This window comes from Oryza glaberrima, chromosome 4 (assembly GCF_000147395.1).
Source record: "Oryza glaberrima chromosome 4, OglaRS2, whole genome shotgun sequence".
In the NCBI taxonomy this organism is placed as follows: Eukaryota; Viridiplantae; Streptophyta; class Magnoliopsida; order Poales; family Poaceae; genus Oryza; species Oryza glaberrima.
The window spans coordinates 5,533,681-5,545,400 of record NC_068329.1 but is presented as its reverse complement, the minus strand read 5'-3'; the positions used below and the strand labels follow the sequence as shown (position 1 = coordinate 5,545,400).

At 38.2% G+C, this 11,720-nt stretch overlaps 1 protein-coding gene across 1 annotated transcript; it reads left to right on the top strand.

Moving 5' to 3' along the window:
* Positions 1-913: 913 nt before the first annotated feature.
* Positions 914-7,871, top strand: LOC127772295 (pumilio homolog 3-like). Its single transcript, XM_052298323.1, has 9 exons — positions 914-1,368; positions 3,679-4,775; positions 4,857-4,998; positions 5,077-5,184; positions 5,741-5,953; positions 6,032-6,142; positions 6,752-6,937; positions 7,239-7,413; positions 7,496-7,871. The coding sequence occupies exons 1-9, from the start codon at positions 1,111-1,113 to the stop codon at positions 7,576-7,578; spliced, it is 2,373 nt and encodes a 790-aa protein (XP_052154283.1). The 5' UTR covers positions 914-1,110; the 3' UTR covers positions 7,579-7,871.
* The last annotated feature ends 3,849 nt before the right edge of the window (positions 7,872-11,720 follow it).

Here is an 11,720-nt window from a genome sequence, read left to right as displayed (position 1 = left end):
GAAAAGTGACCTTCCAAAAAAGCCAGCTCCCTAACGACCTGGGTCCAGCCTAGGATAACCTTGGAAGCTGAATATGAATATGAAGTGGAAAGACACAACCAACCCTATACATGTCCATATCTATAAGATAAGCATGTAAAAACCTATATACTTGGATTTGTAATTATAGCTATATAAACCTATAAATATAGCCTAGTAGTATGATGCAGGGAAGAGATCAAGAAATCAACACACTACTTTCGTGTTTTAATCTATTCTACATATAAGTGTTTATTTTTCGACAATCGCATTTGCTTCCTCCAGTTACATAATTTTTGACGTTTTGGATAACGTTAGGTCAAACTTTTTTAATTTTGACTAGCAATAACTTTAAAAATAATTAGAATATATATAGATTTATCTTATAAGTAACTATAACAATGTACTCCTATTTATTTATTATATGTATTATAATAAAAAATATAGTCAAAGATATATTTTGAGACCGTTACATTGTAAAATGTAAAGAATAATGGAACCGGAGGGAGTGTATGTATATCAGCATGTATCTTTGTATTATATTATATTAGAAAAAGAAAAATCATAAATTTTTATTAATTTAAATCCACTCGAACAAACCCACCTTAAACAACATCACTGACAATTGGGCCCAAGCACTGACCGGGAAAAGAGCACGACCACCCTGGCCCCACATCCAGTGACCATGAATCTACACAGTCCCCATCATATAACTCCTACCCAAAAAAAAAAAAACCTGCACGGAATTATCAGAAAGAAAAGGCTTTTTCTTTCTTTATTTATCTCCAGGTTTAAGCTGAAGGAAACCAACCCGCAACCTGAAATCCTCTCTCTATATAAACCACCCCAAAAAAAACCAGATTTTGGGCCGCAATTTCCATTCCCTCTCCTCCCGCCCGCGCGCCCCCACCCTCTCCGCCCTAAAACCCAACCAAAACCCTAACCCTAACTCGGCGCCGCCACCACCCTCCCCCCCAAAACCGCACCCACCCATTTCGGCGCGACCGCGGGGGTGGGGTTTTGGGTTTCAAAACCACACGCGAGTTTTCGTTTTCGCTTGCGCGCGCGTTGTGGGGGAGAGAGAGAGAGGGGATGGCTCCCTTCGGCGATGGCGGCGGCGGCGGAGGGGAGGAGGAGAAGAGGGAGGGGGATGCGGGGTGGGTGTGGGACCCGATGAGGAGCGGCAGCGCGCCGCCGACCATGGAGGGCGCCGCGGCGGCGGCGGCGGTGCAGCAGGAGGTGGAGGGGGTTTACGGGGGTGGCGGCGGCGGCGGGTCGTTCTTCTCCGGGATGGATGGGTTCGGCGCGAGGCTCGACGAGGTCGGCCGGCGGCGAGGCGCCGCCGCGCAGGTGAGCGGTTCTTGGCTCCTGCTTTTCTTTTCTTTTTTTTGAGTTGTGCGCGTGGTGTAGATTGGATGGCGGTGCGTGGTATGTGCACGAAGCGTGGATTTCTTTTTCTTGAATTTGTTTAACTGATTGTGTGTCCTGACAGATGCAAGTTGTGGGGTTGGGTTGTTCCGATTTTTATCGATCTCTCTTTTCTTCGATTCTTGGATGAGCTTTGTTGGCATGGCTTATTTGGTTTGGGTTTGTTAGGGGTTTCATCAGTCTGATGGGCTGAATCGTTCCAGTAATAATCATGCGCAGCGAAATTATGAAAAGAAGTTTTTTTCTTTTGCTCGCGTGGGTTCATGTTGCAATTTTTCAGGTGTAGCTATGTAGGTAAATTTTTCCTTGTTAGTTCTTTTGGATGTTAAGTTCTGTACCTTGGATGCTTGGATGAAGTGTTTGGTGGTGTTCTTGTCATATCGTTTTTGTTTCAATTTATCCTGTGTGGCTTTAGTCTATTGATTTATCTATGTTGGTTCTCTCGGTTGTGCTGCCTATGTACGTTCAAGTTTGCTACTAATTGTTAAAAGTTGTAAAACCAATGTCTTTCGGCCAAAAGATTCACTTTTTTCCTCCGCAAAATATGGGTTCCCATGCCATACTAGTGCATATGGCGTCCTTAAAGAACTACTAAATGCTTATTATGCTTGTTAGCTATCTTTCTAGAACTCACATGAAAATTGTGTTATCTTTGTGCTTTCATCATGTTGATGTTCAGTGGAATTGCTTCGATTAACTCATGGAGACAACTTCAACTTAGTTGAACCATTGGGCTCTTTAGTTCCTCTGTTAATTATATATAGGCTTTATTTTCCTGCCATTAGAATTTGCTATTTCTGTTCTTATATGTCGTAAATATCATGTAATTATCTTACCAGGCTGTATGTGCTGTAAACATTTATTATATAGCTTGTACATAAATTACTTTTGAGCCTTTTCAGTTCCCATTCTCGTATATGCCTAAGTATATTTTGGACCTATTTGTTTGGGTGTATATTTTTTCCCATAGATACTTATACTTGTTTAGATGAAATGCCTAAAATCAAGAGAGAATATGAACCTAGTTGCTCCTTGCTATGTAATCTCCTCAATCCAGTCATGCATAATTCCTAATCGTGGAACACTTGTGTCCATTGAATGTTTAATGTGTTTTCCCTGCACACATGTTTTCAATTTTTGTTCCGGGGTGGCCGCTCTATTGACTGTTGGAGTTTGAGGGGCAGCGTGCCACATTGGCCAATTCTTTTTTTTTTAAGAAAAAATCATCACTTCGTGATAGTTAATTTGAATAGATTTAGATTTTGAATAAAAGTTTGTACTTGGTACTAACAAGCTTTTTCAACAGAAAGTAGTATTCCGTAGAAAGTTGTCTTGAAGATAGTTTCTATGTTTTGTTAAGAAAGTTTTAAGATCTGCTGTAGAATGATCTTTTGATGGAAAGTTTGCTATGCAATGTTTTATTATGGAAAGATCCTCTGAACAATTTCTTAAGTTTCTAGTGATAGTTTCTGTCCATTATTCCTGTAGAAAGTTCTGTCAACAGTTCCTCTGGATATTTTTTTGCGGTTACTAAATTTCTAACGGAAGATAAGAAATGTTCTATCTGACTTCATGTGGGTTGCTTCGTGTGTGAAGTGTGAACCTGTGTGTGATTTGCAGGACCCATGCAATCTCACACATTACGTATCTCCCACTCATGTTGCTTCCACTGCTTAAGATCCAGTGATTCACAGAATCACCGTCCATCTGGTCTATTCTCCATTTCAATGAGATCAAAAGGAGATGGTGGTGGTTGCTGGTTTGGGGAATTTCACAGGGATAGGGAGGAGAGTTTGAGGATTGCCGTTTGGCCCATAATCTGCTTGTTTGTTTCTGTATATTTGATTTGCAATTTATTGTTGATGTGCATTTGTTTTCAGTTTTTTTTTTTATAAAAACATCCATCCATGTTCTTGGGTGTTCGCTCCTGTGTTTTCCAGATACATAGATTGCAGCCCTTCTGCCCAGGTATTTTAGTTTTGGGTTCCATTTTGACTCCGCATATACCCCCATAAATTCTTTGCTGTCAAAGAATTAACTGCTGCCCTGTGCATGTATGAGAGATTGACTCTCATTTCGGTTGGATATTAATTAATGTGCATGGCTCGGAGGAGCTAAAGGATTGGCTGATGAGCTATTTAGTCCAATACAACAACACCAATTTCAGACTTACGTGTTGTTTGATGTTTATACATTGGTTATTTGAATTTGAATCTATTTCGTTTGTTGTAGGATCATTTTGGCAATTCTGAGTCATTATCTAATGGAGCACCAGGCCTCCACCTCAATGGTACAAGAGAGTTTAATGGACAGCAATTTGGACCAACCCGGGTTCATAGTGTTGGCGCTATGCTGGATCACTCTGCAGTTAATGTTGGTTCCCCATGGATACAGACCAAAACAGATGATGCTGACTTTCATAGGCATGCCGAGAATCACTTCATGCCAAACATGGGAAAGATGAATGCTTTTGCTAGAAGGGACCTTCAGTCCACCTATCTCTCGGACTCTGATCTTTCAAATGCTTTATCTAGGGTGAACTTGTCTAATCATTTAGAATATGATGAAAGGGGCCTTGCCAAAGACCTGCTTGATGAAATGGAAATGCGTAATCACGACAGGCATTTTTCCTCTAAGATTGCCAATGACTGCCGTTCTCCTTTATCTGGCAATGCTTTGTGTACGCTTGGTTGTGAGCACTTGGATGTTCATTCACTACCTTCATATGGAGATGGTCTTCTACGCAGGCAGAACAGTATTATGGATAGTCCCTATGTTTCAAGGAATAATAACCATCACATGAAGAATGTGGATCGCCTATCTCTTGCTGATCAACTAGCTTTGATGCAGTTAAGCAATCTTGAAGAGAATAATTACCATAGCAATGCAGATATGGTAAATATAATCAACCCCTTGAGAAACAGACGCAACATCACAGACTTGGACTTAATCAGGAGTAGGAACCATTTCCTTGAAGAACTTATTGCACAGCGTTGTTTGCAGGAAGATAATGTCTTTCAGTCAAAATCTGGTCCCTCATATAATGACAACATACTATATCATGATGGACCTCGTTTTCCATATTCAAGAATGCAAAGATCAGGGTCCCATGCTTATTCACATTTGAGGGGCATTCCATATCTTGGTGATCAGCAATCGCGGATGCTATCCTCTAGTAGGAGGACACCTGGTAGAAATATGGGATCACAAATCTACCAAGATAATCCTGTAGCAAACTGCCTGGATCTGTCTTCTTTGGATCTTGCAAATAGAAGTGGTGCTTGTCCCTTGGAGCTTGTTAATGTAGTGGGCCATGTTATGGAAGTTAGGTACATTTCTCTTCCATTCTCCTGTTGTAGATTTTCAACTTTAATGCTTTGTCACATTATCTACTTCTTATCTTAATGCAGTATGGATCAATTTGGAAGTCGTTTTATTCAACAAAAACTAGAGGTTGCCTCAGCTGATGACAGGGAAAAAATCTTTCCAGAGATACTGACCAATGCTATTGCTCTGACAACTGATGTATTTGGCAATTATGTGATTCAGAAGGTACGCCTATCTGTCCTGCTAATTTGATTACTCATATTTATATTTTGAAACCTAACATTCAGAATTGTACATTTGCAGTTTTTTGAGTTTGCTACAGAAAGCCAGTTAAGCCAGTTAGCAGATCAGCTTAGAGGTCACTTTTTGCAACTCAGCTTTCAGATGTATGGTTGCAGAGTAGTTCAGAAGGTAAGTTACCTTATTTTTTTCTTGGAGTTCATGTAAATCTGTAACCCATCCAAACTCTACAAGTTTATAATCAATTTCCTACAAGTTTATTGTGGACAGCAGTGTAGTCTCCTAAAGTAAATCTGTTAGTAATGTACAAAAAAGAGTTTTAATGTACACAAAAATAATTTGGGTGGAAGCCTGTACCAAGATTAAATCATCCGTTGCTTTTAACACTCAATCTTATCCCACTATTAGCATTGAGCTAATGTGTAAAAGCTACAATTGATGACAAATGATTTACCATTTATGATTTTTCTAATTGTTATGTGGCAAATCATTTTTTCATTGTGGCTGACAAGAGATAATGAATCTCTGTTTATTAAAAAAAATGAACATGTTTTGTTCTTTGTTTGCGTTATGAGCGTTATGTCTTCACCAAAAGTCCATGCATGGAATGCAACCTTAACTAAAATTGGTGTCACTCTGTCAGTATTATGAGTGAGACATTGATGAGGCACGAGTCATTTCACTTTAGAGGTGCTTGATTGGAATTTTATCCATGCATTTGCCGCAGGTCATTGATGTGGTTGACTTGGAGAGAAAGATATCTATTGTTGGTGAGCTTAAGAATTCTGTTCTCAGATGTATTTCTGATCAGAATGGTAACCACGTAATCCAGAAGTGCATAGAGTGTGTTCCAGAAGATCACATTCCATTTGTAATTGAGGATATACTTCAGAAAATTTATCCGCTTTGCACTCACCAATATGGCTGCAGAGTTATTCAGGTACAAATTGCAACCTTCTGTTTCCTAAGCATTAAATTTTGTAACTTTAAATGGTAGTTTCTAACCTTATCTTTGCAGAGAGTTTTGGAGCATTGCCATAATCCAGCAACTCAAAGTGCTGTGATGGATGAAATTGTCGAACGTGCTTTTGATCTCACAGAAGATAAATTTGGAAACTATGTTGTTCAAGTAGGTTAACATATTCCATTTATTTATTCACTTGCTGCAATTGTCAAAGTTTTGACTTAACCCTGTATAAAAATAGTTACACTGCCTTGATCATTAAAAAACCTAGTAGTTTACAGATATTGTGGATAAAATTAGTAGAATAAATTATGTGTGTGGAGCCAGGGTTCAAATTTTTGTTGGATGTGGCTGGTTGCCAGCGGTTACTAGGATTACCACATTTCTTCTATGTATTAGGGCTACTTTTATCTCCATTTGAAATGGTTATATATAAATACAACAGTAACCTCCTGAAATACGATATATTCTTCATACTCTGGAAACAATCATTAACTGATTAACTGAGTACTTTGACACCAGCTGATTTTCATTTTACCTACTGGGAATTAAAATATATAAAACAGCACCAGCTTATGATGTTCCTGGGCTCAATTAACTTGTAATGTTTCTTGTTATTATTTTAAATAAGTTGATACATTGGAGCATGGTAAAAAGAATGTTATATCTTTAGGCACAGTTTGGAATGTAGTATTATTTTTTTTCATTTCCTTCAAAGAGCATTTAACGGTTGTAATTGATGGTTACTGATGAACCTTTTCAAACATTTTTCAGCACGTCTTAGAACATGGTAGGCCAGAAGAGCGGTCATCCATTATTCAAAAGCTTTCTGGGCAAGTGGTGAACTTGAGCCAGCAGAAGTATGCTTCTAATGTTGTGGAAAAGTGTCTATCTTTTGGAACTCCTGATGAACGTGAAGGCCTTATAAGAGAGATTGTATCCTCTGGCCAAACATTCCAGGTTTGTCCAACATGCAACTTCCTTGAGCTGTTAACTGAAAGCATATTTTCTATCAAATGATTCCACAACCCTATGTTTTCCACATGGACATCAATGCTGTATTTATTGTGTTTCGTTTCCTTTTGTATGTCAAGTGCGTGCATAAGAGCCTTTAGGATTTATTGTTCATACAGAACACATGGCAGTATGGCACTGGGTTTTATCATAATGTTCCTGTATGTGTACTAGTACTGTATGACAATGTCTTGATGCACAATGATTTTTCAGTGATTGTAATACACATTTTGATCAATCTATGCAGGGACTGATGAAGGATCAGTTTGGCAATTATGTTGTACAGAGAATCCTTCAGACATGTGATGACAAATTCCTAGTTGTGATCCTCTCAAGCATCAAGATGCATTTGAACGAACTGAAGAACTACACTTTCGGGAAGCATATAGTTGCGCGTGTGGAGAAGTTAATCATTACAGGAGGTGAGCGGACAAGTTTGTTTATCGTGACATGCATTCAGGACCGAAATCTTTCCAACTTCTAACGTTTCTCCTTGATTTTCAGAAAACCGAGTGCGGATGGGGTCCAAGACTAGCCAATGTCAGCAGTCACTAAGCTGTACAGATGTTGACGCTAATCCTTTTTAAGCATTGGCATCAATAAGCAAATCTGGTGAATTGACGAATGTGGAGATTTTTGTTTTGAGATACACTGTAATAGCCAATAGGGAGGGGTGTCCTGGTGGAGACTGGATGTGTTCTCTTCTTTTTTTACTGTGGCCTGTATAGATCTCTCCGGGTACTTAAAAGGTAATTAGATGAGTGTTAGGTATCGCCGCTGTAAATCTGTTTTTTGGCCATGTACAAGTTTACTGATGGGTGTCAGCTGTACATTTGTTTGAGCTGTCAGTTGGCAAAGCGTGTCGTTTAATCCTTTCTTATGTCTCTGATCTGTTGAGTCGCTGAGAAGGCAGTTTAGTTTGTTAGCTAAGCCCTTCAATGAAGTATGCCAGCTGAGACGAGTCAGATGATAGATGTGAATCAGAAGTTTCGACGTTCTCAGGAAGCTATTCGCCGTATTCATTTTGGCAAAAAAACCTGAATACCTCTCGCTTTACATTTATTTGTTCTTATTAACTTCTGAATTATTTGCTTCCTTGCCCAATTTTTAGTCTGTATATGTCTCCTGAAGTGAGGCTCATGCTAACCTTTTGCTGTATCGACTATGGCTACTACTATGCGTAGGAAGGAAAGGCTCTTTACAGTCTTGGCGTACTCACCTGAGGCTTTACCGTCTTACCGAGTGAAACTCAGGATGTATATAATAATAGGGAAAGTATTTTCTTATTTCGTTTTCTTTTGTGTTTGTTGTGTTTTTACTGTGATTTTGTACAGTAGTACGTTTTCATTTTATTTAATGATTTGTCTTGCTAGAAAAAGAAAAGTAGAACAAAGCTCGATAGATTCTAAAGCTGCGTCAAAAGACTCAGCACCGACCAATTATGAGCTCTTCTCTTTTCTTTATTTTAAACAAAAAGTCTATTTCTGTCCCTTAACTATTGCCGTGGTTTAATTTTCGTCCATTAACTATGTTACTCGTTTTATCCAAAAGTCTGTGCATAACCAAGAAGTATTAAGATGAATGTTTGGATAGAGTCAACAATTTAAATCATGTTTTTGGGAACTTAAGATTCTGATAAGTTGTTGGTAAGATCTAGAAAGTTGGGTTTCTCATCTTTCGGCTTCTAGTTCATTATATGAATTCTTTAACTCTTTGGGGAATGTCTGACAGCTGAAGTTTATAAGAGAAGCTATAGCTACTAGAAACTCTCTCGAACAGGAGTTGAATCTAATATTGCCAAACGAAAAGACAAGCTCTTCATTTAAGTTTTGGATGTGTAGAGATTACAAATATGCCTATCTTATCTCAACTCAACTCTATCAAAAATGATACGAGAATGACACACCCTCCTCCATTTATACCCAACGTAAGCAGCCTAAAGCCACGGACCAACCTTGTACAAGAAGTCATAATCCCGTAGGAAACCTTCCCATACAAGAAACAAACTTTACAAACTCCAATTGAACCAAATTTGGACTCCCTCTAAATTCGGCTATGTATCCCATACACACAACCACGTGTACTGATCTTTAGCTTAAGCATCCCACGTGATATTCTGATCGTCCGGACGTCATCTTATCCCAAGTTGACTCCCGATCCATCACCGGCAACACTCTCTCGAGGCATCAAGACCACCTACACACCCATCAACCAAGAAACAATATCCGAGCACAAGTTCTCACCAATTTAACTCATTGTTAGCGAACAACAGTATTACATACGCATAGTATCCATCTAGAATAAACATTGATTGTCCATAGATATCCAAAGAATTAACCCTAAACCGAAACCGGCACAGAGCCAGCCGGTTAGGCCACGAGCTAGCCGGTCTAACCGCACACATACCTCCGGTCTGACTGACTACAACAGCTCGGCCTGACCGGTCACTACCTGTCAGCAACAGTCTCTGTTCATCACCTGCAAATCAATCATCTCCAAAACCACTTCGTCAATGATCTCTAAATATCAAAATCAATAATCTCATATGCCAATTGTTCATCACAGAATAACAATCAAACACACTTTGATTTTATAGGAGGAAATGGCTTGCACTGTTATGCATAGAACTACGAGGAACAGGAACATGGTACAAACACCGACTCGATCTTGGTGAGGACAGTATAGGCAATGTGAATTGCGACATGATTTTCTTTTTTCAACGACACACATTATTTTTTTTACAGAGTGTATCAAACTCAAATCTGAAAAGGAAATTGGGAATTTTTAGTGAAAAATTTCAAACTTTAAACTCAAAATTGAAAAAACAACCAAATTTCAACACTTTTAATTTGAACTCCAAAAACATTCAACTCAAATTTCAAAACCTTCATCTGGAAATTGAAAACTTTAAACTCAAAATGTTTGTCTACTTTTTCTCCAAAAATTATAAAATAGTGCCTTCAGTGTTCTACAACCAATTACACAAATTTTGGATATCATATAGCAAATTTTGCCAAACAATAATCGAGGGTAATGATAAGTATATAATAAGGGGTCTATCAAATTTATTTACAGAAATCTCACTATGCTTCATAATTCGAAGGGAATGGGCAAACCCTTTTGTTATAGAAAGACATGTGGAATGGTTCCGTTAAAATGGTTAAGCATGCAAGGCTAGCTCTACTCTTTTTTACATACAAGGATGATTCTGTAGCCATAATGTTTGATAGATAAAAGCAGACATGTCACTTACCACTGTCATAGTCATAGTAAGCATATGATGATACATTCAACTAGAAGCACATATACAGTCCATCCACACAACTTGAAGATTTTCATGAAATGGACCTACTTATGGAATAGGCCATCATATTCATCACAGAGAATGTATAGCCTGTTTTTTTTTTTTTTAGCAGCCATGCAAGGCCGTTATCATGCAAATGGAAATCAAAATGTGTCATAAAGATAAAAGTGTTTGTTTGGTTGTTGTGCAATGACATGATTAACATTGTGCTCCACAGGCGGACACGAATTTATCATGTGCATATTTTGCCTGAGTGAGTGAGTGGTGACAGGGGAAACAAGAATGTATTTGATTGCACTTTTAGTAAGCCCTACTGGAGGAAGTTTAGAATTTCCTGGAAGACGTCATTGTCTTTCTACCAAGATGAAAGTTTTTGCAAGATTGTGCTTTTGAGTGAAAGATTTCTTGAAGATAGTAATAATCTTCATGCTGACATATATGGAAGCAGCGGAATGCCTAATTTTTTTGAGCACCTAGCACCTAATGTCGACAGATGGTTTTAGCAGTTTCAAGAATGAGATTCTCTTGTATCTTGGAGGATGAATATAATGATCTAAAAGAGAGAGTTTTAGATAGGTTATAATCTTCATAAAATTTTGAGTTTTTCTTTTTTTCCCATGTAATTTGTATTTGTATTTCTGGACCCTTTTTTGTTATTTATAAAATCTAAACTACTGGGCAAAGCCATTAGTGTTTCCTCTTAAAAAAAACTAACAGGTGTACGTTCTACTGTATGCCAAAATCAAATGATGCCCAAATAAAATATGCAGCCTTTTAAATTGAGAACTTAGCCTCTCAAACAATCTAATATGAAATTCGCTCCTACGAAGATTTGAACTCAGGATTTTAGGGTGCTACTTAGGTCACTGTAACCACTAGACTACATGTCCTTTCGTAACATGATTGTAGTCATTTATTACAAGAATTAGTACAATCGATGTTGGATGAAAAAAAGTACATTCGGAAGAGGTATCCCGAACGATTATCATCAGCATATTGCAAATTTTAGATCAATGAACAGGGAAAAGCATTCGATTTCAAAAACGTGCGCACACACAAACACAAAAGAATTCACGCTAACTCTGTCTTCATTCTCTCGAGCCTCTGTCATTATGTTGCCAATTCTCTTTTGGTAAAGCGAAAAGAGAATAAAGATAGAGAGAATAATTAACATCTACGTTCACCTCAAAAAAAAATAATTAACATCTACAGCTACCATTGTGATTTGTTTCTTCATCTGCGCAGCATGCATCACTGTAAGAATTTTTTTGGAGGTGTTCAATGATACCTCAAAACTTTATACATCACGTAATTCGCTTTCTTAAAGGTGTGTTAGTGTTCCGTATATGGCAATACACAATTTGTTCCCGTTGCTCATAAGTAAGGTATAAACTACCCAGACAAGTGATGCTAGCTTTGCCTTTT

Excerpts from the sequence above, each read along its gene's own strand:
- LOC127772295 (XM_052298323.1), top strand. The coding sequence starts at position 1,111 with ATGGCTCCCTTCGGCGATGGCGGCGGCGGCGGAGGGGAGGAGGAGAAG. Across the intron at positions 1,369-3,678 it reads GGCGAGGCGCCGCCGCGCAG|GATCATTTTGGCAATTCTGA; the intron begins GTGAGCGGTTCT and ends CGTTTGTTGTAG. Across the intron at positions 6,938-7,238 it reads CCTCTGGCCAAACATTCCAG|GGACTGATGAAGGATCAGTT; the intron begins GTTTGTCCAACA and ends CAATCTATGCAG.